At 44.6% G+C, this 27,366-nt stretch overlaps 1 protein-coding gene across 2 annotated transcripts in view; it reads right to left on the bottom strand.

The window, feature by feature from the left end:
- Positions 1–24,647, bottom strand: part of cmip (c-Maf inducing protein) — a 55,944-nt gene extending 31,297 nt beyond the window's left edge. The window contains exons 1-2 of one of the 2 annotated variants that reach the window (XM_076076425.1): positions 23,658–24,647; positions 1,254–1,379 (exon numbers count right to left, since the gene is read on the bottom strand). In XM_076076425.1, the coding sequence (XP_075932540.1) occupies positions 1,254–1,379; positions 23,658–23,987 (456 nt within the window). In that variant the 5' untranslated portion in view covers positions 23,988–24,647. The remainder of the gene's footprint in view (positions 1–1,253; positions 1,380–23,657) is intronic. The other variant, XM_076076417.1, reaches the window with a different exon arrangement.
- Between the last annotated feature and the right edge of the window lie 2,719 nt (positions 24,648–27,366).

The following is a 27,366-nucleotide window of genomic DNA, read 5'->3' as shown; positions in this document are numbered from 1 at the left end:
GGGTATCCAGTACGGGTTCTGGTTCTGTCCAAAACAATACAGCCACTAATCTATTGTGATCGGTTTGAAGAAGGCAAACATCAGATGGATAATGTGTGGAGCCAGCCCTTCCTTTATTGCTGACACAGCACTCTGGAGACTACCACAAATGTGCTCGTCTCTCAAGGACCAAAGTTCCCCTTACACCCACAGCTTTAGAACCTCAGTCCAATCATTTATCACAGCACACTGACCCAGCACTAACCACACAGTGCTCCACTCTGTTCCCAGACCTTCACTCTGTTTATCTAGAGGTTCTTGTGAAACACGATCGTAGATACAAAGACTTTGCCAAAGAGTTTGAGCTGAATGAATGCCAGACTTCTCTATCCAGCCAGGGACCGTCCTTTGCACAAACACAAATATTCCATCCATTAGCAGCCGTACACGAGCATGAAGGGGTTCATCATTAAAAAGTGCAGAGTGGAACATGTGGCCACCTGTTTGCACCGTCTGAACACAAGCTAACTGCTAACTGGTGAAGCACAAGGGTCACACCAGGCTATTGTGCATCATCCCGATGAACCGGCTCACTATTCTGCTGAGTTACTTTTCAAACATATTGTTCAAATCTTGAAAAAAATTACCTTAAATTTAAAATATGCTTTAAAAACTTTTTCTTTGAAACGGAAGTGGAGAAAAATGAAATAATTGATAAATAACAGAATTAAGACTTATTTCTGTGTTGTGTTTGTCTTGTCCATGTTCATTTTATTTTTTCAAAGCCTTCAAAATAATTCTGACCCTTTTTTAAAATTCCTGAGCAGATGACACACGGAGCTGCTCGGACACCTGCATTGATGGATTCCTCTGCTGCGTTATAGTTATGGTAAATGGTATGGAACACATTCTTCTACAAAACCTTTTGAAACACTACTGACCCTTAAAGGAAGGTATACTAACAAAGTACGGTTTATGAGCATAATTCAGCTGATATCAACAAGTATTTATGTTCCCTTTCATGTCCGTAGAGAAATCAAACAGCATCCCATGCATCCTTTAGTGTTGCACCAAACTGATGAGATGAATGAATGATCTAACACAAGCCCATATCTTGATGGTAGCCGTAGCTATTGCTAACAGAATAAGCTATGCCTGCAAGGAAACAGCCAACGACGACGTCATGGTCTCTAGTTTACTTCCAGCCTTTATATTCCACGCTGATGAAGAGCTGAGCTCCACTAGCTCCTCTCTAAGATGACGGCAGACGTTACCTGCAGCAGGACGGTGCCGCCGGGGAAGCTGAGCTGGACACAGTACTTGGGAGCGTTATCCCATGAGAGGAGCTGCAGGTCCTCTATGGAGCTGTAGGACAGGGACGTCTCCATGTAACCGGTGGGCTGGAGACAGAGGAGAGACAGAAAGCCAGAGGACGTTAGTCTGCCACCGTCGAACATTTACACAACATACTGAATATTCAAACAGAGACAAAAAAAAGAGCGTTTATTTTTACTGGCGGTCGGCCGGAAAGACAAAAAGAAAGATGTCCTGGGCTAACGTGCCCTGGGTAAACACCAGGCCAGCGCTGCTACCGAGCACACAGAGGCCTCGCTATCAGCTGTGGGGACGTTTCATGGAGGGAATAGTCATTGAATGCTGAAACAAAGTGGAAAAGCAATTTAGCAAAAGCCATTAATCACACAAACACGGCGCAGAAAGACATTGTTCATGTAGGTTCAAGTCAACACACGCGCGCACGCGCGCGCACACACACACACACACACACACACACACACACACACACACACACACACACGGTGTGATGGCAGATCCCAGCTGTGGGAGCTGGAAGCAGATGCAGCTGAGTAACAGGCCACAACCTGTTTGCTCGTCTCAAAATGATTACAGAAACACTGACAAATGACCACAAGTTTCCGGACTCAGAGACAGAAGAGTCGTTAAAGAGAAAGTGTGTGTGTGTGTGTGTGTGTGCTTGTTAATGCCACAGTGCGTCTATAATAAGACATTTGTCGGTCGGTAATGCAGAGAAATGGCAGTCGATGAATCACCAGCGGACATTAGCGTCACTGAGTGACTTAGTAGCTGCTGATGGAGAGCGACTGTGTACGAGTCCTGCAGACGTCATCTGGACCCTGATGAGGCCGCAGTGCTTTCTGCTGCTTATCATCGCTGGTTTTCTTTTTCATTGAGAAAACTTGAGATACGTTTTTCTGTGAACATAAAACATTCACAGAATGATGAATCATTCATTTCGCTATATTTTTTTGTCCTTATTTGATTTAATTTGTTTTTCTTTACTGGAGCATTTATGACAGAATACACTCAACATTTGAAAAGGTGCAGCGGACTTTGAGGCGATCGCCGCCCACCTAGTCAGACCTGCTGGACCAAACACCACCAAACTGCCCCAGAGAGGAGAGGGAGGGGAGATGGAAGCTAAGCTAACCCAGCAGGACCTGAGGCTGCTCCACTACCCAGCATGCTCCTGGCTGTCTGATGCCCGGTCGCTGAAAAATAAGATGGATGAAAGCAGCTGGAGGTCGGTGACCTTTGAGCCCACATCTTCACAGAGACCTGGATCCATCGTGGTCCAGGATCAAGCTGCACTTGACGGGTCAGGACAGAGAGCAGGACTCTGGTGGACCAGAGGAGGAGGACTCTGTGTTCACATCATGATGCTTGGTGCTCAAACACAGTCAGAGTTGATGGACAATGTTTTCCTCATGTTGAGTTTTTAATGTGAAGATGTCGGCCATCTTATCTGACCAGAGAACTGTTTCTGTTGCTGCTGTTTACGTTCCTTATGATGAAAATATCAAAGATGCTCTACAGCAGTGATTCTCAACTGGTGGGTCGCGCGGATCCGTTTTCAGTGCTTTCTGCTACTGAAAAAATACAACTGTGCTTTTATTTTGAAGGGGATTTTTTTTATGCAGCGGAGTGCCGTCTATTCACACTCCTTAACAATATTTGGCGTTAATGCCTTGTAATGCTAATATCAGCAGAGGATGAACTGAAAACTATACCTCTGTCTAATGACACTATAAGTCTTGAACTGAAGACATGTCGGATGACTGACAGGAACAATGTCTCTGCACTAGAGAGCTCCTACTCTACGACTGCAGAGGACATGTTCAGCTCAGGTTCAAACTGCTCCATCTTTACATTAAATAACTTTGAGAAGTTGAACATTTTCCTCGATTTGGGTCGTGGCTTGTCATTAAGGCGTGATGGTGGGTCCCGCAGCCAGACCAGTTGAGAACCACTGCTCTACAGGAATGTAAAACTGGTTTTCTTTGTTCTGCGTTTGTTGTGTTACGAATGGACTACAACTGCATTTAGTTCCCTGTGTTGCATAATGACAAGAGATGATCCTTGAATCACTTCACACAGCGACGGGCCAGGTGTGCAGAGGTGAGAGCAGGTAACAGTGCTCTTTCATCCCATTGGTAGAATTCAAAGGGCCTCATGCAGGAAGAGACAGAAGAAGAGATTTCCTCTTATTTTTGTTTTTTAATGATTTGCTCTTATTTTGTTGAACGTTTTCTTGTTGTTGCTCTTCTCTCAGGTAAGAGAAGACGTTACGAGTGGTCCATAGCACTCCGACTAAGAGGAGAAAACTAATTGTTTGTCCAACATAAAGAGAGATTTAAAAAATGCGTGAATATCACATCATTTATTTTAATTATTATATGTTTTAGAGTAATTATAACGGTTGGATTATTAAAGAAGCTCTATTAGGACTAAACAGACTTGTGGATGGTTGACATGCTGCTCTTAGATGCCTTTGAACTGTGCTGGACCACCAGGACTTAGTTTAGGTTCACTGGACTGAAGCTCACTTTCTCTACTGCTGACGTTCTTCATCTCTCCAGTATACAGTCATGTGCACACAGCACAGCGTTACCTACGCTATGATAAACAATCCACCACACGCCTCCAATTAACGAGCCGCCGTTCAGACTTCTAGTATTTGTTTCTTTCAACAGAGAAGTCAGAGTTGCTGCATGAGGTGTGTCGGGACTAGAAGCACTCGGAGTCCTCTGCAGAGCGCTCTGTGTGGAAGCTTCCCCACAGCACATCAATGTTAATCTGAAGTGGACGTTGAAGACGTCGGTATGTGCTGATTCCAGCAGTGTGTGTGTATCATGTGTGTGTTCTGTGGTGGCTCTCGACAGGGAGGCCAATATTTACCAATATTCAAAAAATAAAAATTTGACCATTTTTCCCCTTTTTAATTTTTTAGACTAGGAAAAAAATGGAATAATGATGCATGATAAAGAAAATAAAGACTTTATCAATATCAGCTTTATTTTCATTACTCATGGTTATAATTTATACTAGATCTGAACAGATTGTGTCATTGCAGCCTTCTTCTTCTTCTCTCAGACAAGCAGCCGCTCAACACAAACACAGCGGAGTAGTTGCAGCGATACAGCAGCAAACGCTGCTTTCTTACCCTGCCGTCCCTCTGCAGTGGAGTCCAACAGACAGGTGGTTGTCTTTATTTGCCCCCCCCCCCCCCAGTTGTGAAACTGTACGCATTACAGTGTTTTCATTACAGACCATGTCCAGGGCAAATATTGGTTCTGGGCGAGATGTCTCATTTCCTTGGAAGAGCAAACGCCAGCCTCGGTGTCCGTCTGTCTCTCTGTATGTCTGTCTCTCCGTCCGTCTCTCTCTCTGTCTCTCCGTCCGTCTCTCTCTCTGTCCGTCTGTCCGTCCGTCTCTCTGTCTGTCCGTCTCTCTGTCTGTCCGTCTGTCCGTCCGTCTCTCTGTCTGTCTGTCTGTCCGTCCGTCTCTCTGTGCGTCCGTCCCTCTGTCCGTCCGTCCCTCTGTCCGTCCGTCTCTCTGTCCGTCCGTCCGTCTCTCTCTCTGTCTCTCTGTCCGTCCGTCTCTCTCTCTCTCTCTCTGTCCGTCTGTCTCTCTGTCCGTCCGTCTCTCTCTCTCTGTCCGTCTGTCCGTCTGTCTCTCTGTCCGTCTCTCTCTCTGTCCGTCTTACATGCAGCCTGGAGTTGGACGCACATGTTGCACTAACAAGATGAACCACTAAATAAAGAGCAGAATATGAGGCGGTGCACTGGAGGAGGAGATTAATGGTGTTTTTGAAAAGGCAGCAGAACAGAGACAAACAGAAGGGACTTCAAGTCTCTGATAACCAGCCGAGGTTACCATAGATACTACATCCTGCACAAGAGCATGTGCTGATTGCCTCCCTCTACCTCCCTCTACCTCCTTCTCTCTCTCTCTGCCTCCTTCTCTCTCTCTCTACCTCCCTCTGCCTCCTTCTCTCTCTCTCTGCCTCCCTCTACCTCCTCTCTCTCTACCTCCCTCTGCCTCCTTCTCTCTCTCTACCTCCCTCTACCTCCATCTGACTCCTCTCTCTCTCTCTGCCTCCTCTCTCTCTCTGCCTCACTCTGCCTCCCTCTGCCTCCTTCTCTCTCTCTCTACCTCCCTCTACCTCCTTCTCTCTCCCTCTGCCTCCCTACCTCCTTCTCTCTCTCTGCCTCCTTCTCTCTCTCTCTACCTCCCTCTGCCTCCTTCTCTCTCTCTCTGCCTCCCTCTACCTCCCTCTGCCTCCTTCTCTCTCTCCCTCTACCTCCCTCTGACTCCTTCTCTCTCTCGCTCTGCCTCCCTCTACCTCCCTCTGCCTCCTCTCTCCCTCTACCTCCTCTCTCTCTGCCTCCCTCTACCTCTCTCTGCCTCCTTCTCTCTCTCTCTACCTCCCTCTGCCTCCTTCTCTCTCTCTCTCTCTCTACCTCCCTCTGCCTCCTTCTCTCTCTCTCTGCCTCCCTCTACCTCCCTCTGCCTCCTTCTCTCTCCCTCTACCTCCCTCTGACTCCTTCTCTCTCTCGCTCTGCCTCCCTCTACCTCCCTCTGCCTCCTCTCTCTCTGCCTCCCTCTGCCTCCCTCTGCCTCCTCTCTCCCTCTGCCTCCTCTCTCTCTGCCTCCCTCTACCTCCCTCTGACTCCTCTCTCTCTCTCTGCCTCCCTCTACCTCCTCTCTCTCTCTGCCTCCCTCTGCCTCCTTCTCTCTCTCTACCTCCCTCTGACTCCTCTCTCTCTCTCTCTCTGCCTCCCTCTACCTCCCTCTGCCTCCTTCTCTCTCTCTCTGCCTCCCTCTACCTCCCTCTGACTTCCCTTCTTTCTACTCGACTGTTTTCCTGCCCTCTCTTTTTCTCCTTGTTCTCATTCTGCTGTTGATCGTGGAGGAGAGCTGGAGGAGGCTACAGCTCCTCTTGTCTGCTCTCCTCACCGCTGTGTTACCATAGAAACAGGGGATGGAGGTGTACGTTGTGTTGTTGTTGTTTGTTTCCAGGAGAAGAGACGAGGAGCATGAAACAACAAAGGAAGAGAGCGTGACCGTGCCCTGTATTATCAGCAGAGGTTCCACCCTTCAGCTGACACCAAAACAGATAGTAGAGACTAGAAGCTCAGTATCTCTGTATCTTTGAAACTATTAGGTTTACTATCACAACATCATGTCAAACCAAAGGGTGGCGGTCTGTTTGAAAGTGGAATTTTCGATCCCTTGGCTTCCATTCATTTCTGTTAAGTGAAAAAATAAACTTCAGCAACTTGAATCTTGCTTCTAATGAACGAGCCATCGCAGTGACTGCAAGCTGGAGAAAAACATGAAACATTCTAAAACAATCTGGCACACAATGCCTGTATGTAGCAGTACTGTAGTCTTTGAATAGTGCTGAACACAATGTTGAAAAGACAATGAATGTATCGAATAAGTACAGACTGATATCTCTTCTTCCTCTGAGCCATAGAGCTCCATTAAAAACACACCCATGAGCCTCACTGTTGCTCCTTCATCCCTTCATCACCATGAACACACACACTGTAGTTTATTTTGACTGAAGGCCTCACACACTGTCCTGCTGCCACAAACACTACACTAAGAGAAAACATGTATCAATCCACCAATGAAAATAGTTCCAGACCTTTTAGAAGTGATGAGCCTTTGTTTGGGACAACGTGTCACAGAGTGGGTTTAACAGACGTTTCAATGCCTTCAACTCTCAGGTGTGGTGTGACATTGGGAAACCAGAAGTATCAGTGCTTCTAAACGCTGAGTCACTGATCAGCTACCCAATCAGCTCCCTCCTATGCTGCGTTCACCGAGCACTGCAGGGCAGCGACAAACATACAAATTGTGCCTTTGGCGACTCAAAGCAGGAAACGCATCGAGAGCCAGAGAGAGAAGAAAGATAAAGTGAGGAGGAAACAGCTGACTGCGCCAGTCTGAGCTGCAGCTTTGAATGAGACACCGATCAGGTGTTCAGTACTGGAAAGGTCAAGCAGCCATTTTAAAAGGTCAGTCCACTACACACCTGCAACAACAGAAGTAGTGCCAGCAATGCTGTGGAATAAGGTCTATTCTTTATGGTTTAACTCAGGACTTTGAAAGGTCCTCATGTCCGTCCATCCTTCTTGTTCTCCTCTACTCCCTCTTTCCTTCTTTACTTTCTTCCCTCTTCATCTTTTACTAATTTATCCTCCTTCGATTTCCCTCCTTTCCTCTGTCCTTCCCTTTTCCTTATCTGTTCCCTCATTTCCTTCTCTCTTAACTTCTTCTTGCCATTCTTGTGTCCTCATTTTCTTTTCCTCCTGTTTTCCTTTCTCTCATCCCTCTCCACGCTGTCTTCTTCTACTCTTTGTTCCTTTTCTTTAGTCATCTTCTGCTACTCCTTTTCTTCCCCTTCCTCCATCTTCCCATTTACTCATCTTCTTTTACTTCACTTTTCCTTTATTTTAATGCCCTCTGGTCCATTCATCCATCCATTTTCCTCCGCTTATCCGAGGTCGGGTCGCAGTGGCAGCAGGCCAAGCAGGCTGACCCAGACCTCCCTCTCCCCGGCAACATGTTCCAGCTCATTCTGGGGGATCCCGAGGCTGGGAGATGTATTCTCTCCAGCGTGTTCTGGGTCTTCCCCGGGGTCTCCTCCCAGTTGGACGTGCCTGGAAAACCTCCAGTGGGAGGCGTCCAGGAGGCATCCTAATTAGATGCGTAGCGGCTCGACTCCAAGTTCCCTCCTGATGACCAAGCTCCTTACCCTATCTCTAAGGCTGAGCCCGGCCACCCTACGGAGGTTCAAAATAACCCTGATGTATAGCAACTCACGGTCTTCAGCCACCTCGCCCGGACCAGGGAAACCGGGGCACCCTCCCGGAGCCAGACCCAGGTGGGGAGCTCGCCGGTGGGCGTCTGGTGGCCGGGCCTTCGCCCATGGGGCCCGGTTGTGTTCAGCCCGAAGAAACAACATGGAACAGCCACCCTGTGAACCCAGCACCCGCAGGGACAAGCATCGGGGTCAGGTGCAATGCAGACCGGGCAGCGGGCCGGGCCGGGGGCCTGGGCGAGCCGATCGCAGGCAGCATGGACCAGCATAGCCCTCTAGTCCATCTTTTCCTTATCTGAACCCCAAGTCCAAATGTGTCCTTCTTCCCATCCTTTACTACTTCAGAAGGTCCAAAATGTATAATGTGTTCTTCTTCCCTTGCTTTGCCACTCGTAGTGCTTTTAGCCTACTACTATTTTCCTCTCATCCTCTTCTTTTACTCAATAATAGTGCGTGGCATCGCAGCGTGAGCTCTGATGTACGGAGGCGGTTATACTCGATGTGTTTGCTGCTTTATTCTCTGAAACACCAGAGGGCGTCCAAACTAAATGAACTGTGAAGAATCAAAAACACAACGGGAGTAACCGACAAAGCGCCGTAAACTAACCTTCACAATGATGAGGGTGGATTGTGTGAGGACTTTAAGTTTAAAAGTACCTAGTATGTTTAATAGCACCCCTAGTGGTGGATATTGTATGTTACAGTATATTTACTTATAAAAGTGTTGAACTAAAAAGCATAGTCATTGAATGTATTGAACACTGTAAGTATAGTCATTGGATGATTTGAACGATGAAGTGGTAGGAGAGTGAGGGTTTGCAGGATACGTCCATATGAGCCAACAGAGACACCGGCTTCAGGAAGGAAACAGGAAATGGTCAAGCAGAGACATGCTGGCTTCAGAGGGTCTGGACCATCGGGTCAGAGGGCAGGAGGAGTCCGAGAGAGATCAGCCAATCACTGAGCTGATACGGGACATCTCAGAGACACTCGGAACACAAAAGACTGTGGATCTACGGACATCTTGAGACTCGCTGCGGGTCTGCCGGGTGGCCCGGATTGGGCCTCGGTTTCATGGAACATTAGATTATTAATAGTGTGATTCGGTTTGTAACTGTTTTTGCGTTTGTGGGATAATAAATCCATTTGATTTTAACTTGAACCAGCTGTTTTGTTTTGGAAACGGACGCGAAGCACATGGCTGCAGTGAGGGGGGCGGCTTCTCTCGGTGTTCAAAAGGTACGGCCCTAACAATTGTAATTACTGTAAACTCATATCACATATTCATGGACTACTTTACTACCTTTATACAAGCCCTGTTAAGAACAAAGTCAAGTATTAAATGAATTATAATGAAAGAAAGGTTGAATATCCTATAAAACATTTTCTCAAGTGAAGGTTTTTAAGATCTCCTGTTGCTTAAGCATTTAAAAACACGACATTCAGTCCAGAGGTACAGGACCAAGCGGCGCGACCACTTGCTGTGATTATGTCATTTTCGCCGTGTGCATCTTGCGTCTGCTTCACTACTGCGAGTATAAATGTAGCTTTACGCTTTCATGTGCTAACCTCTGGGTCCGACTAAATAAAAGAATCAGGTTTTTATGTCTGCTGTCTTTTTTAATACCCAAAAATCGATCAAACTTTCTTTTTGGTTTATTGAAATAATAAAAATGATTAATCATATTCACAAAAACTAAAACAGAGGAGTCACAACAACATGAGCACCTGTGTAACAAAGAAGTATGTCACAAAACAGGATGTTACACGGGCTTACCAGCCGAGACACTGTGGACACTGTGGACACTCTGGTCCACATGAAACCTTCTGCGTCCCACAGACACACAACAAGAACACGCCCCCTGTTGAAGGCACACAGCGAGTGGACAAGAGGGCATTTGAGTGCACATTTCCTCCTGTTCCCATCATCAAGCGAGCAATATCAATTCACTTCCTGTGTCCCCTCGGTTTCAGATTCACCAATAATCACACAACAGTAGTTCCCATTCAGCAGTGGCCCAGATTTGAAGGGTGCCCGAGGTGCTATGGTAGCTCTGTTTGTTCAGAGACCCTCGGGTCGATCCCACACCAGCACAAACACATCACACGTCCGTTTGGGGACAAGTCAAGCTGCTGGACTCGTGTGTGACGTCGCCGGGCGTTAAAAGACTCACTTCCCCGAACGATAAGCCGCTCCACTTCTCCATTTGCTAAGGAACAACCAAACTGCTCCTCGTAAACTTGGTGGACAACAACACAGTGTTGATCTGTTGATCGGTGCGTCTCAGAGGACAGGACAGAGGACAGGACAGAGGACAGGACAGAGGACAGGACAGAGGACACTCTGTTGAGGTAGCTGTTTGGAGACACTGCTCTGTGGTTTGGCTTTTCTACTTTCTGTGAAGACACAGTTCCAAGAAAGTTTTCAAGGCCAAAATGACAGCTCCAAAAAAATGACAACCACATGTGTTATCAAGACATAAGACTGCACGTCACATGACAAAAACAACTATGTAGCAATACAGCATAGTGAGAAAGTAGTTGGTTAAACAATTGTTCTGGTTTTTACTTTTATAAAATGTAGACTTTTAGAAGTAAAAAGGGGAAACTTTGAATGTAAGTGAAATGCTATGCAGCTATAAATCAGTGCAACACGTTTTAAAAGCACACCGTGGAATAAGTGGTGGAAAGCTGCTGGCTTTAGGATTTTGGACACAAAGGTTTTCTCATCGTTGAATATTCTTACTACTTTCTAAAGCTTGATAAATAAAGGACAGAACAATAAACACCAAAACAGCAACTGCAACAACGAACAAAAAAACACGTCAGCAACAAAAGCAACGACGAGTGCAGCCTCAGCTCCACCACTTACACGGCAATGGAACAGCTGGAAAGTGGAAGTAGCTCCACACTAAGATCCAAATATAACGCTAACCCAAACCAAACTGTGAGTCAGATTGTGGAGAACCTTGTGAGTGTAGTTCTGATTATCAAGGGAGGTTACAGTTACAGCTGTTTATTCCCTGTAGCAGGTCAACGTTCAGCAGTGTGACGCATGGCAGACGAGCACAAACACAACACGCCGAAATATCTGTACTGAGCTCATCGTTTACCAGAGTATACAACTATATGTACAATCACAGACACACAGGAGATATGCAACAACAGTCGCATAAAGACAAGGAGAGCTCTCGCTACCAGACGGAGAGAAGTCGTCACACCGAGATATTACAGCGCAGAGGTACCGAGGAGGAACTCCAGAAGAGTTCTGCATTGGTCCACTTGTGCACGTCATTTCATTCATGCAGACTGATAGCGTGGAGTTCAGGGACTCACTCACCTTTGCACTCCTTCTTCACATTTTAAAATACAGGATAAAGAAAGGGAACAGATGAATACGTTTATGTCCGCTTTAGAGCGTGGCTTACAAAGAGAAAGAGAAACGATGAGTAAGGGCGTTTTTATCTTTATTATTCAGCCAGTGTGACATTTAAAGGTTGGCCACCGCTTCACATCTCACTGATGAATGAGCTTGAGACGTCATTTCAAGAAGAACAATCCATCTTTTTCTCTTTTTCAACAGCAGACCAACTGATCAAACATACCCGACAAGTTCCAACCGATACAAACTAAAGGCACTCTCAACACATTTGAAGCCATGCAGACAGTATAACTTTAATAAAGTATATAGTAGGCCTTTATTTTAGAGACCTTTAAGCCTTTTTAGCTAATGTTCCATGTTTTAATACATCTTTGAAGATTCTTACCGTTCTGTTAGCTTTGGTCCAGAACAACAGTAGGAAACAGAATGGCTTGCAATGTCCCTTGACTTTATATGTCTTCTGGTCATCCACTTTGTCGGATGTTACGTCTCATGCAAGAAGTATGTCACTTGTAGAATATAACATGAGCAAGTATACAGAAATATACAGATTTACCTCAATGGCAGACCTAATTCATGGGGTGTAAATCTAAACTCAACGGGTTATTTAAAGGTATCTACTGGCTCCACACAGCTCTCAACATGGCGACGACTGAGCTGGCAGCTCGCAGCTAACAGAGCTAACAGTTTACCTGAAGGGGAACCGCAATGCTGTGGGTGTGAATGGCGTTAGCAGCTGTAACCGCCGTGCAGAACTAACCAACGGGGCGGGCACGTTAGCATAGCTTAGCATAAATACTGGGGGCAGGGGGAAATAGTTAGAATAAATAATAACCACCTCTTAGCACCTCTAAAGATCTCTGACACCATCTGGATTTCACAAAACGCAAAGTGAAATAAAACAAGTTGTGGCTTCACAGTTATGTGCCGGACTATTCCCTGGTCGGTTGCAGTGACATCCTCTTTCCAGCCAAGAAAGTTTCAGCACATAACTCCACAAAACCACAACTTGTCTTTTTTTTTTTACAGATTAAACAAACAAGATAAAATGTTATCATTAAATATGCTTAACAGTTTTTGTAGGTGTTCTTTTTATTTATTTGGACTGAATCTGACGAGCTGTTTCCCACAGTTTATTGGTTAAAGGTTTAACTAAATGGACCAGAGTTAACAAAGAAGTAAACACAGATTATCTGATGGCATACTAGATATGCAAAGATGTGCCAGTATCAAATGAACATTTCATTTGTGTCAGTGTGTGCTATCTTGCTGCCATAAGGTGAAACAGCTGTGCATAAATGACCAAATCATGCAAACTAGTGGGGGCATAGTGCAACCACGTTTCATAGCACTCAGCTGTAGAAGGGTGGTGTGTGTGTGTGTGTGTGTGTGTGACTGCTCACTGCCCTGGCTGAATGTGGCTTTTTTTTAACAAGGTTAAAAACAACCAGACTAAAAACGGTCAGAAATAGAGAATAACTGCTGCAGTCTTCATTCCTCTTCAGGAGTCTTTTCCCTCCAGTCTCTCTTGTTTGGTTTCTCTGTTTTCCTTCACGTTATCCATCACATCGCAGACACACACACACAACAGGGTAGAACGAGGGGAACCATTCCAATTCCAATCTATTGTAAATATCATAAATCAATATGGCGGGGAGAGCGCCATCGTTCCCGACTATGACTCAAATCTTTGCCAAATGGCTGCATTGTTCAAACAGAACTGGGAGGATCCAGTATTTGAATATGAACATGTACTGCAGCCCGTCCTGGAGGCCTGCCCAGAGCCTCTCAGAGCGGTGTGTGTGTGTGTGTGTGTGTGTGTGTGTGTGACCTCATAGGTTGTAGTCACTGCACGTCATTTCTCTTCCCTTTATTCTGCATTAAAACAATACTTTTGCTGATGGCTGAGATTAGGATGAGGGCCATTCTTGGTTGTGTGATGTGTTGTTCTACCACACTCGTATGAACTTTATATCCTGATTTTATAGAAGTGAGAGCCATGACAGCTGGGCTGTGGCGCTACACAGACTCTAGCATTCGTTAGCACCGAGTGAGACGATGTCAACTGAAAAATAAATGAACACATTCCGACTCCTAAAAATTAAAAGTTAAACTCATGAGCAATAAACGCACCGCTGGTCAATTCAATAGACTGAGGGCTTTATTTAGTTTGTGTCGATGATTAGAGAGGTGAGTTACCGGAGTCTGGGCCTTCAAGGAGAGCATATCAATTGTATGTTTTGTACGTTATTAAATTATAATAATTGTCCAAGTCCCAGTTGATTTCATTTTTTTTTATATAACCCCTTTGTTTGTTGTGGACGATGACTTTCCCGTGGGAATAAAAACAGTTGTCATACATTGATCCCTCCTCATGGTTCAGCACACATGTGAACCGTGGATTAGTTACACAGTCTTATTATAACGTTATCGTGACGCGTTCACATGTAATCTTGTTGTTTGAAGGAGATGTTTTCACAGCAACATAAAAAGATATTAAAGATTAATTATGAGCTGTTTACACTACCTCTATGCAGATTATAATACTTCATTCAAACTACTAATGACAAGATTGGTTTTTATTTCCTAATCATTTAAATTGTGTGTTTTTATGAAAAAAAGTAAAAAAGGATAACATGTAGAATATTTGATGGTTTACTGACTTCAGAGTGGGTTAAATTATTTTACGGACGGAGACAATCGTGTGGATCCTTGTAGAGCAGCTGCTGTAATCAAACAACAATATGGATCATCAATGATCATCAATTAGTATCAGGAGCAAAACAAACAGGATCAGAGATCTCTAGTTCTATTTGATCGGTGACTCTGATCGGCCGTGATTCTGATCGGCCGTGACTCTGATCCGTGACTCTGATCGGTCGTGACTCTGAACTGTGACTCTGATCGGTCGTGACTCTGATCGGTCGTGACTCTGATCCGTGACTCTGATCGGTCGTGACTCTGATCGGTCGTGACTCTGATCGGTCGTGACTCTGAACTGTGACTCTGATCGGTCGTGACTCTGATCGGTCGTGACTCTGATCGGTCGTGACTCTGATCCGTGACTCTGATCGGTCGTGACTCTGATCCGTGACTCTGATCGGTCGTGACTCTGATCAGTCGTGACTCTGATCCGTGACTCTGATCGGTCGTGACTCTGATCGGTCGTGACTCTGATCCGTGACTGATCGGTCGTGACTCTGATCCGTAGTGATTCTGATCGGTGGTGACTGATCGGTCGTGACTCTGATCCGTGACTGATCGGTCGTGACTCTGATCCGTGGTGACTCTGATCCGTGGTGACTCTGATCGGTGGTGACTGATCGGTCGTGACTCTGATCGGTCGTGACTCTGATCGGTCGTGACTCTGATCGGTGGTGACTCTGATCGGTGGTGACTCTGATCGGTGATGACTCTAAACCGTGACTCTGATCGGTGGTGACTCTGATCCGTGACTCTGATCCTATCTGAACTGTGAGTCTTATGATCAGTTACACCACTAGTTGCAAGGTCAAAACTTTCTCACCTCCCACACATACAACTTCAAAGGCAAGACCAGTACGCTTATCAAACATAACTAAGAAATTTCTCATTTTAAGATCATTCTACTGCCAAATGAAATGTACGGTATTTGACTATTCTTTTCAAATTAAACACCACAAAGATCTTTGGTGAAAGCAAAAGTGACACAGAGGATCACACCGACCCGCGCTAGAAAGAGTGGCACTGTTAAAATAGACTTCTTACATAATCATTAGAAGACACTCAATCCTCCCTCACTGATTTCTAAACGGGCTCCCGTCTCTCGCCTCGCTACCTAGAACGAGTCCCTCACGCTCGCAGCACCACCAGATTCCTTTCATCTCGGGCCTTTTATGAGTGAGGCGCAGCACAGGAAGTGCTTGCACTCGCGCCCTTCTAACGCAAATGTGATGCAAGTTAGGTTTGACTACAGTCGGGTCTGTCAGAGGAGAGAGGGGAGATGTTGAGTCCTCCTTAAACCACATTTAATACTGACACAGTGTCATTTTCTACTCGTGTTGGAAAAATGGCCGTTGCTTGAAGTGAAACGGGATTTGTGAGCTTTTTGTTACTGAAACAAATGAAACCCTCTCGGTGGACCACGCTCACTTTCACAGAGCTCCTCTTTCACAATGGTCTGAATTGTTCTCCGTGCGTGGGGATGTTGTTGGAGACGCAGAGTCAACGCTCTTTGCCTCCTTCTTGGAAGCACAATTGGTCAGCATTGTCCATCGGCCCACATAACCGCTCTGTTAGAAAAAGCAGAGCACAACGTCGCCACTCAGGAAATGCACATTCATGCTTCGCCTTGTGAACAAAAACCCTCTTCCTCATATTTCAGCCTTCACAGAAGGGAGACCGTGGTTCACTAGAACTAGCTTATGATAGATGACACCATTTTGAGTTCATACTCCCTACTATGTAAACCACATATGTAGAGCTTAAGGAATTCAAATGGTGACCTAAAAGCAACAGGGTGCATTGTTAGCTTACAGAGCAGCAACATTTCCGTTAGCCTTAGTCAGGATCATTTATGAGAGCCAGTCACAGCCGTCAGTGCCTGACAGCAAAGGACCAATCAGTAGAATAGACACTAGTAGACAAACAGCAGTTTGAGTAAACTCAACAGCTAGCTTCTCCTTAACCACAGTTCAGATTTGAACAAACTAATGTCTCATTTGCATATCTAAACTTAACATTTCAGAAAACTTGTAATAAAAAATAATCCTCTTAATGTGAGTAATGAAGTGGTGAAGTTTGATGGTGATATCTATGAGTGTTTGACCCTATTCACCTGTAGAGTCTCTAAATGTCTGTAATGGAACTGAACGTCTCTTTAAAGGACGTTTCCTCTCAATGAGTTTGTTCTCAGACTCTGATGATAAATCTCCACTTCAGCAGCTCTTACATTCACCAAACTCTACTCTTTCACTCCTCTCTGTGTGCTGAAGGTTCACACAGAGGGGTTTGTTTATATCTAAGTCATAGTCTGACTTATAGAATATTTTACTCCAAAAACATGGAGAAAGAAACAATCCTTGTTTCTAAAGTATTTTGGGATTTATGCAGTGATCAAAATCCAGTGGTGGGTCGTCAGGGCCTGCAAGGCCTTCTCTGCTGGCCTAAACACAATCACAAAGTTATAGCTATTTTATAATTTAATAATGTTTCTTTAATACACTACATGTATTATAATTTATAAAAATATTTTTCCCATTATCTTATGTTCTCACTGCACAGCTACTGTCTTCCTCAGTTGCTCTGCTTCCAGTGCAGCTTGTTTTAAGTAGAGCTTTTATCCAATCAGATCTCACCTCTGTGTCTCTAGGTAAGAACAGAGGCCCGAGGCCTGCAGACTCACAAGTGAATCCATGTGCAGTTTAAGTGAATGGGGACGATATTGTTGATTGTCATAGTGTTCAACCAATCAGATCTTTAGTTTGACATGTTGGGCGTATTCTTTGACGTGCCAGTGGTACCCAGGTAGCCTCTAAGTACGTCTGCATTAACGTGCTCCGTGATTGGTCAGTGGGCCAGCGTGACTTTTGTCGAACAGGAAGCTAGCTAGCAGGTCTTAGTGTTTAGTCAGAGTGTTTTTAGAACTGGACATCGTATCAAAGGGTCGGTCACCCCCACAGCTAGCATGGAAAAGGATTTGTACTAACGGTATTTCTGGCTAACAGCGGCAGAGAAGCGTTGCACATTTTATGGCTAAGAATGAAACTTTTGGAGAGACCCGAGTGGATCTACAACTCAACGAACACGTTCACAGGAGGTCCTCTGACTGGAACTGAACTGAACCGATGTTCTGTACAACCGCGTCATTAAACTGTGTTAACAAAGAAAGGAGGATGGACTTTGTCTTTATGTGAACAGCAGCTTTGGTAAGTGAACTGCTTTTGTGTTTTTACATCTGCAGTAGTGTTACTGTTAGATTTTCTATGGCAGGGGTGTCAAACTCATCTTCACTCTGGGCCACATCAGCATCATGTTTCCCTCAAAGGGCCGGTTGTAAATGTAAGACTATATAACTGTAACTACTCCTAACATATTGTTAAATAACTGTCTCTGCATTTGATTATTGTTTATTCAAGTGTTAAAATATTGTACATGCAGTTATATAAATGTAAACATATATTTAAGCACATTTCTGTTATAACTTAAATCCTTTTAATTTAGGGTTAAGAAACCCACATTACTCTATCAATGATCAAACTATTAAAGAAAATATCAAAGACAAATATCAAACACAAGTTAATAAAATAACTTTGTTCAAAGCTTAAAATCCTTTCAAGGATGTGTTTGCACAATCCCACGTGAAGTATTTCATGTGTTTTAAAGTCACGTTTAAAGTAGTCTTCAATGTACTCACAATACATTTACATGTCAAATGTACAGTAACCAGCCAAAGAGCTGCTTCTGTGACTGTGTGTTTAAGTATCTCATAACTTCGACTATGGGAATCTTTTTATTATCAAGTCTAACTTGAGTCAATCCACCGAAAACATTATATTTCCCACAATTGAAGCTTCTGCATTTTACAAACACACTAGTATTATTCAAACGTGTTGTTCGGTTCATAAGCCTCGTACTGAACGGTTTAATACGAATACGTGATGTTACACCCTAGAAACAAATAACCGTAGCTGTGGCTCATAAGAGGTTATTCAGCTGTAGTAGGACAGCACAGAAGGCCCAGGTATAGAATACACTGTCAAAATTCCCTCTGTAAAAACTTTGACTAATGTTTCAACAAAATGAAACAAGAATTTTGAACCTTATCGAATGTTTAGATTTATGTTCTTGAAATGTATGACAATTAGCACATACTTAAAATGATCATTCCTAATTTGCATATTCAATGATCAATTTTTCAGAAAACTTTTTCAACAAAAAATAATTGTCTTTATTCAAGTAATCAACTGGGGAAGTTTCATGATACAATACATCAATTCAGAAGTTTTAACCCAACTATCTGTCTCCCCTAGACATCACGGTATTAGCACTGTAGTACTACAGCGCTACAGTACTGTAGTACTACAGTACTGTAGCGCTGTAGTACTACTGTAGTACTACAGTACTGTAGTACTACAGTAGTACTACAGTACTGTAGTACTACACTGAACTTGAGGTGTGTCTACTACTCTACTCCATCTTGTATGTAATTGGTGGGAGATGAATACTGAGAAAGACCTCTCAATATAATTCAATACAGAACACCACCACTAATAACTACAACTTCAATAATGAATACTCTACTAGAGTACTGAACACACTATTACACTCAACACTTTTACACTACACCTACATCTCACTTCTTTATAGTCCTGTCATCTGTTCGTTTGTGCACTTATATTTCATCTTTATTTTATATCTCTGTACATTTTTATATGTTTCTACTTGCACTGATTGTTGTTGATTGTTAAATGTTTGCACCTCCCGTCACGCCAAATTCCTTGTATGTTCAACATACCATGGCAATAAACGGTTCTGATTCTGAACAGTACCACAGACCGGATGGCACAGCTGTTGTGTTGGACTGCATTAGAGCGTAGAGCTGCACCAAACTAAGTGCTCACTGAATGTATTGAGCTACTATTTCTCTCTCGGTTTGTTTTGGAGTAAATAGCTGAAGTGGATATTTAGTGTCAACAACAGACCGTCCTGAGGAAAACAGCCCGTCCATGACTAGAGACCAGGAATGTGGCAACGCAACAACACCAGCAGTGAGAAACATCGTAGGCCAACAGCACAAGACACTTTCCATGAATGGGGACTGAAGAGATGTAGGACGGGCTGTGCCCGAGTCTCCTGCTGTTGACTGGCCAAAGTTCAATGCAGACTCACTGATAGGCGGTGCAGCTCACGGCACACCACTCAAACCGCCACTATATCCTGACAGTGGTACATGAGACAGAGGATGAGACACGTTAGAGGCCGACCTCAAGCAGCACCCCCCACCGCCCGGAGCAAACGACGACACCGGACCGTACATCCTGCATGATCGCTGCTGCACACGCGCAAACTAGCAGTGGTGTATAGTAACCAAGTAGAAATACTTCGTTACTGTACTTAAGTCGTTTTTTTGGATATCTGTACTTTACTTTACTACTTATATTTCTGATGACTTTTACTTTTACTTCACTACATTTTGCAAAGAAAACTGATACTTTGACTCCGATACATTTCCCCTGAAACCTTCGTTACTCGCTACAAAATCAAATCTATCTTTAGAAACAAAATGAATCATGAGACCAACGTCGGGGACTGTGGTGGAACACAGACTGCAACAAGCAGGTTTGGCGAATCAGTGGTCCTAGCTTGCAAGTTAAATCATTGGTTAATCACGTTAATGCGCAAAACAAGTGCTCTCAAAGCCGCGGTGTTTAGATTCCCAGTGATGCCCAGGATGCTACATGCTATAGCTAGCGAGACTACATGAGTATAATTCCACTCTACGATGACTGATTTCATGACGGAAGCAGAAATGGAAGCACCTGCTACTCCCGCAACAAACTACGGTGGTGACGAAGACCAACACCCGTGGATCGCTAGCGAGTTAGTGAGCTGAGGAAGTGTTGACAGTTGTGAGATTGTGTTGTGTGGTGGCTAGCTAACTTAACGTTAGCTAGCCACCACACCATAGGATTGACAGGAGCCGTGAGAGCGCAGCATTAGGGGAATCCTTCCCAGCTGTGCGCAAGCTGTGTGTGAAGCTGAACACACCTCTACCTGCCTCAGCGGCCTGTGAAAGGCTGTTTAGCATCGCAGGACTAGTCTTCAGCCCAAGAAGAGCGAGACGGAATTCTCGCAATTTTGAAAACCAACTTCTTTTGAAGATGAACAGGACATTTTTCAGGTTCAGGTAATGACTGGGTTGTTACTTTCGGTGCTGCTTTAGTATCGATCATGTTTTGATATTTGAGTCATTTTGTGGATGATCAGATGGAGTTATGATGGTAACAGTCGCCCAATTGCAGATTCAGCTTGAGCAAAACCTTTGTGTTCAAATCAGGCCCATAGGAGTTCACAAGGCAGGTGTCCTTTCTCACAACACTGACCTGATGCATCAAGTGGATATTTTCTGCTGAACACAATATGATGCATTTGCCCTCTACATCCTCTAGTCGGAATGAGCATACTTATAAACGCACTGTTACAACTCCTTCATAGTGTCATATTGCGACTAGAGGAGAATTATGATGATAAGTTCATAGTAGATGCAAAAGTATACTTATGTACAATATGTTATGTTGAACATTGTTGCTCCTGGATGGATCACAGCCAACACAATTATGTTCAACACAGCTCCATGTCCTTGGTCCTGGTGCCACAGCACTTAAAATAATAAACTTCATAATTCTGACCCTTTGCTTTTTTATTAACAGCATTTACTTGTACTTTTACTTTCAATACTTAAGTACATTTAATATCAGAAAATTACTTTTGATACTTAAGTACAATAAATATCAGATACTTTAAGACTTTTACTCAAGTAGTATTCTAATAGGTGACTTTTACTGGAGTAGTTTTCCAGTAAGGTATCTTTACTTTTACTCAAGTATGACTTTTGAGTGCTTTATACACCATTGCAAACTAGTACTAGACTCTTGCTCTTGATCAACGCTCTTGTGCACCTTATTTCATCCCGATAAGGCCGGAGGAGAGCTGATTCATGTTAGCCGTGTGCAGCACAGTCCTACTGGCTAAAGAAAGGGGCTAACCGCTAACGTGAGGAGGTAGCATTGAGTTACATATGATGCGTTCAAGCTCTATTCAGACTATTGGGCAAAGGTAACGTTATCATGTTGTGTTCACATGCGATCTTGTAAAGTGTTTGAGGAGAAGTTTTAACAACAATGTAGAAGAGATATCAGAGGGAGTTATGGCCTTCTAGACCTCCTAAAACCAGCTCATCACATATCAGAGAAACCTACTAAACAAGTATTTACTCTTTCCTGAAAGGCAATAACTACTATAAATGACCATAATAAGGTAAAAGGATATATATATATATATATATATATATATATATATATATATATATATATATATATATATATATATATATATATATATATATATCCAAAAAGGCCCCATATATCTTGTCTGATTCCTCGATTAATTGATGGAATAACTGGTAGAATACTTTACTATAATATTCCATAGCTGCCACCCTAATCAAACGTGACAAAGTGAAATGTGTCTCTGAAGAGGTTGAACTTACTGAGAACGATCACCTGAATCTGCAACTCCTCGAGGCCTTAAGGAGCTTTATAGCACGTTCATTGTTTAGCTGTCCGGCTCACAATGCTGTAAAAACCCAGAGCACACGGAGCTGCTCAGCAGCAGACAGACTCCGCCAGAGAGCAGCTGGTGGACATAGTGGAGCATTTAGCAGCTGAAGAGACACATATTCTCCCAGGAGTGGGTGGAGACCCAACACGGAGCTAAAAGAGCTCCATGAACGTGTGACTAAGCAGCTGTTTGTTATGTTGACATTGTCCTGTTTGATTTATCGGCTAATACAGTTCTTAACTTGTTCATATAGCCTACAGATATCACCAGTCATTTAACACTTATAGAAACATATAAGCACATTATTTGACTTCCTCCCGTCGCAGTTATCGATGTTGTTTTTATGTGGAACCATTTATTCTTCATTTCAGTGACATTAGACCCTCAAGAGACTCAGCATTAACAGCATTCGTTATTCGTCTCCTTCGCCCCTTAATTCTGCTGCTGAGATCTCTGAAAGCAGGACGTGAATAGAGGACATATGGAGCCTTACGTGGGATTATCGGGTGTTATTTATGCTAATTTACAATCCTCGTGAACACACACTCATGGGCTCACTTGAATGCCAAAAAGTCAGAGAAATTAAGGACGAGATTTAATGACAATATTCTTTGAGGTCCAGTGATTCATAATCAGAGATCATGGATTCATATCATCATGTTACACACCAACAAGCATGTAATCAGTGGGAAATTAAAAATCCATTTTGATGTTAAGAAAAGCATTATCGAATGCATTTCCCCATAAGAGGCCCATATGATTGTAAACAATGAATTCAGCTGAATCATTGAGATCTCCAGTGGTCCACCAGGTCCACCAGGTCTGGGTTTACCCTCCACTAGACTTCCCTGCTGTAATATCAGTCTCCAACACATTGCACGCTGCAGTGAGCCATGCAGCACACTCCTCTAGCTCGGTGTGATGGACACGGTGTGTTGATGAAACACTGGCTGGCTGTGTGGAAATGTCAGAGGGGTTGATAGAAACAGAGGAAATAAAGATTTACTAACAATTACAGTTGATTTAATCAGCACAGACTGTTCCTCCTGGACGCTCCGTAGGAGAGAATAACATTGTTCTGTATAATACATCCTGATTCCTGAGAATATAAAGGAACATTCTGCACTTCCTGATTATGTGATGATGCAGGATTCACACATGGACCCAAACTGTTGCCCTAGCAACAGCACAGCAATGTGCTGCCCATCTATTTGTGGTTGTGTGGCTGTCCCGCCTCCCCGTCTATGCATCGACTGCTGCTTTAAAATCATCCATGCACCATCATCTTTAGGATGACATATAGACCCACAGAGGACGGTCCTCCGCGTGTCCCCACCACTAAAGCCCAACACACACACACACACACACACACACCCTGCTGTGGGATTCTGTTTCCAGGGACTGATAAGAGACGATCTTTGTCCTTCAATAATTCAGATGAAGAGCTACAAACGATGACCATTAAGAGACACGTGACACAGACACCAAGTGCGTCCACCTGCACCCCAGCGGGGGAGCCGGATGGTGTTGCACATGACGTGTGGAGGGGAGGGGGGGGGGGGGGGGGGGGGTTATCAGCAGACCACAACGGGCCACAAACAGTGACAAAGTGCCTTCTTGTAAACTGCGTCAACAGCCTGCGCGTCATCTCGGTCTGCTGCGTCCAGACAAGAAAAGACAAACAGCGAAGTTGCCTGAGGAATGTGAAACGCTGCATATTACATGGTGTGTCGGGCACACACACACGCACACACACACGCACGCACACACACACACACACACACACGCGCACACACACACACAGGAGGCTGGAAGGCGACTCACGGTGGCCGAGGTCAGGCTGCTGTCAGTGAGCGTGAGGTGGTGCGGCTCCCACCTCCGCAGGAACTTGGAGGTGAGGATCTTGCTGAGGAAGGTGCGGGGGTGCTTGACCACGCACACCTGGATGTCCCCCTCGTGCAGCAGCTTGTAGCGCATCCCGCCGCTGCTGCAGTGGTGCAGGGACCTCTTGCACGGCCCCGCGCTCAGCTTGGTGTTGTTGTTCCCCTCCGACATCTCCCCCAGCAGAGGCTTGTTCTCCTCGCACTGATAGAACTGGTTGTTGTGCAGGTCGTTGGCCCCGCCGCCGCCGCCGCCGCCGCTGTTGAAATCCATCGCTCGGTAATCCAGCAGGTTTATTGTTTTCCAAATGAAACTCTCGGGGACGCGTTGGAACCGACACGAGGATCCTACATGTAAAGAAGGAAACAGAAGCGGATGAGGTCGTTGGGATCGAGCTGGGGGGGGCTCCCTGCCTACCAGCCGCTACAACACGACCTGCCTCACTGAGGACGGGGCCGAGCCTGGCGTAGAAACACCGCGATCAGTGTTTCACCAAAGCGTATCCGAGCTCTTTATGGCACACAGCTCATACTCAGCAATCATCCACCATTTTCCTCCCCGCACAATGCCCCATAAACTGTCTCCGCGGTGCGCGTCTCTCCACCTCCCCCCCAGCAGCAGCACCAGCAGCAGCGAGCTATTCAGTATGTTGGGACCATGGCCTTATCCGTTCCGTCCGTCCCCGGTGCCAAACCGAATAATCCACAGCGAGGAACGCGACGGGAAGAAGCAGAAGGCGGACGGAGTATCCGATGGCGGCAGCGCTAGGCTCCTCCGCGGGGACTTGTGTTCATTACAGACTTCCTTTTTCTATTCCGTCCTCTCGCCCACTCTCTCTCGGTGTAACAAGGAGCCAGCACTCTCCGGCAGCGCCGCGCCGATTGGTCCCCGCTCGTTCATGTGATACCGGACTGACGTCAATGGGGAGGCGAGCGGATGAGCCGTGTGTCTTTTTTGCGCTCGACTGTCTGCCGAGGGCGCACGCTCTAACCCCGCCCCCTGACCCTCCCCCCGACCCCTCCCCCTCCGCGTTTAGAAAACACGGACTTCAAGTGAATCCGCCTCTTTTGAGTTTCTCTGGAAGTGATGCAGCCTCTCGATGTCACGTCATGTTACAGGGAAGCATCGCAGAGGAAGTGATGAATACATAACATGCTGTTTCTCTCTATTGTGCGCATCGTTCCCTCTCGTGTCTGTCTGTAGCTTCATGGAGGAACAACTCTTTTACCGACAATGTCTTCACATGTTCGTAATACTGCAGTTATAGAAATATTGTAATGCTTTTGCTTCTGAACCCGGGTTATTATAGCAACTCAATTAAAGTGATGTCATTTAAGGAAAACATTGTCTGTTGATAAACTAATACAAATAAATAGTTAATAATAGTAAATTCATTTGACTTTCAGTTGTTTCGCTGTAATGTATCAGCACCCACGATTCCACGGACGCTGAGCGGTCCTGACCCTCTAGAGATCTTTAAAGTGGTGCTGAGATCACACATTGACACAAACTAACTGAGACTAAACCTAAACTCTGAAAGCCAATTAAAGAAAACTAACATGAAATCAAAACTATATGAACCTTAGTCTGAACTCTGACCTTTCCTCTGTTTGTGTGCTCCTCGTGCTCACGTTGTGAATAATGATATATATATATATATATATATAAAATAATATGTGTGTAATGAATAGCACCGCTCTGGACACCGTTAGCCGTCTCACTAGTCTCCATGAGAAACTAAATTCCAGATCAAGTTTGGACTCAGGTAGTTCCGGTACAGAGAGATAAGCACACCTCGCCACACCTCTGCAGAGATTTATTGTCTTCGTCATTCAGCAGGGCAGGTGAGGAACAATACAAGGCCCTGAAGCCATGCCTTCCGCTCAAAGAACCATCCCAACGCTCCGTCACTTCTAAGCCAGCCAATGCTCACGTTCCACTCAGAAATATGAGCAGCCAGACAGAGTTGCGTTCTCTTGCTTCACTGTCATGGCCGTGCCCACAAGAAAGAACAAAAGAAAAAGCTGTGTTCAGGCCACCAATGGGATTTGATTGAGGACATGAAATATACAGAACCCATTTTTTTTAACCCAGTTTTACATGCAGATGTAACGCTATGGGAGCAACAGTGTGACCCAGCAGGTCATCAGTGTTGTGTCCAGATGCTTCAAACTGAAGCAGGTGGCAGTTCAGAAGCGTAGCTTATTGATGAAATACCCACGAGCATTTTATAGCAGCCTGAAGGAAACATGTGCTGTGTTTAAAGGTGTCAAATAATGACCAGAAGCTATTTAACAGATCCAGGAACTAAAAGGCTCTGCTTAATGTGAAGAAATCTTCTGACAAAACGTTACGACCCTTACAGGTCACCATCTCCAACCCTCACTCAAGCCCCCCCCAGTGGACAAAACCCACCAACACCTGGTCTTTAGTGGATCAGCACTCATTCACAGCAGCTCCTATCGGCACTGATGGAAACTAGACACGCTCCTCTTTCCAGTGCACCGTAATGTGTTGCATGTTAAAAGGAATATGATACATGAAATGCACAGGGATTCATTTTATTATTTATTGATGTACTAAACATAGAATTGCTATGACAACAGTCAAAACACACTTCATTCAAACTCGACACACACAATAAGCCCTTCATTCACAGAGTTAGAGATGAGGAGAAAGCTCAGCCGCAGACTCCATTGACAGAAACAGTACTGTGACCTTGCTGATCGGCGTAAAACACACTTCATTCCCCAACGGAACGGAAGAGACCTGCGTTGCGCTCCCTGAGGCGTTTCCCCCGTTCAAGTTCTGGGGGAGTTCTTCCTGTTCCGATGGGACGGTCCAGGCACAGAGGACGTGGTGAGATCTACAGATTGTACAGCTCTCAAATCTGTGATTTGTGATATTGGGCTTTACAAATAAAACACAATTTAATGGAAAATGAAAGTCATTCAAACTCGACAGAAACAAAACAAAACTCATCAAACAGTCGCTGTCTTTACATTGATCTAATAGTCACCTTCTCTGGTCAAGAGTTTGAAGGAGAGACTGAACCAATTAAAAGAAAAACACTTTCACTGTTCAGTAAATCTGTTTTCTGGCATGTTGTGCCGTGCAATGGAAAAGAAGTTCATCGCCTGTTTTTTTAAATCTGTAAGCAGGTTTTACTGGTGTTTACAAAACCAGCATATACTTTTTCCATCAACAGCGTGTTATGCAGGTAAAAGAGATGATAATCTCCGTAATTTAGAGAAAAAAACGAGCAGAGTCTCATAATTCGGAGATAGCACATTTTTCTAATAGTGAATGCATTAGGCTCTGATTAGACAGAGCGCGTTTTAGCACCTTGAACATTCATCTGAGAGCAGAAAAGCACCAACGACATCAACTCTTCTCATTGTGGTGATATGTGAGCGGCTGTGTTTGACTTCACCAACCGTACCTGATAGGAACAGCAGGAGGCAAATGTTTTCATTCATTAAACTACGAGACTCGACTACTATTAACTATTAGGTAGCTATAAGGTTTGTGCTAAGCTAACGTTAGCACTCATTCGGTGGTGTGACATGTCAAATGTCTTCTCTGTTAAAAAGGCCTATTCCAGCTTCCTCTACTACTAAATATTATAATGAATAATGATAACTCGACTCCC

This window comes from Anarhichas minor, unplaced genomic scaffold (assembly GCF_050575085.1).
Source record: "Anarhichas minor isolate MPS153535 unplaced genomic scaffold, ASM5057508v1 ptg000005l, whole genome shotgun sequence".
Taxonomy (NCBI): Eukaryota; Metazoa; Chordata; class Actinopteri; order Perciformes; family Anarhichadidae; genus Anarhichas; species Anarhichas minor.
This window is presented reverse-complemented; position numbering and strand designations above follow the sequence as displayed.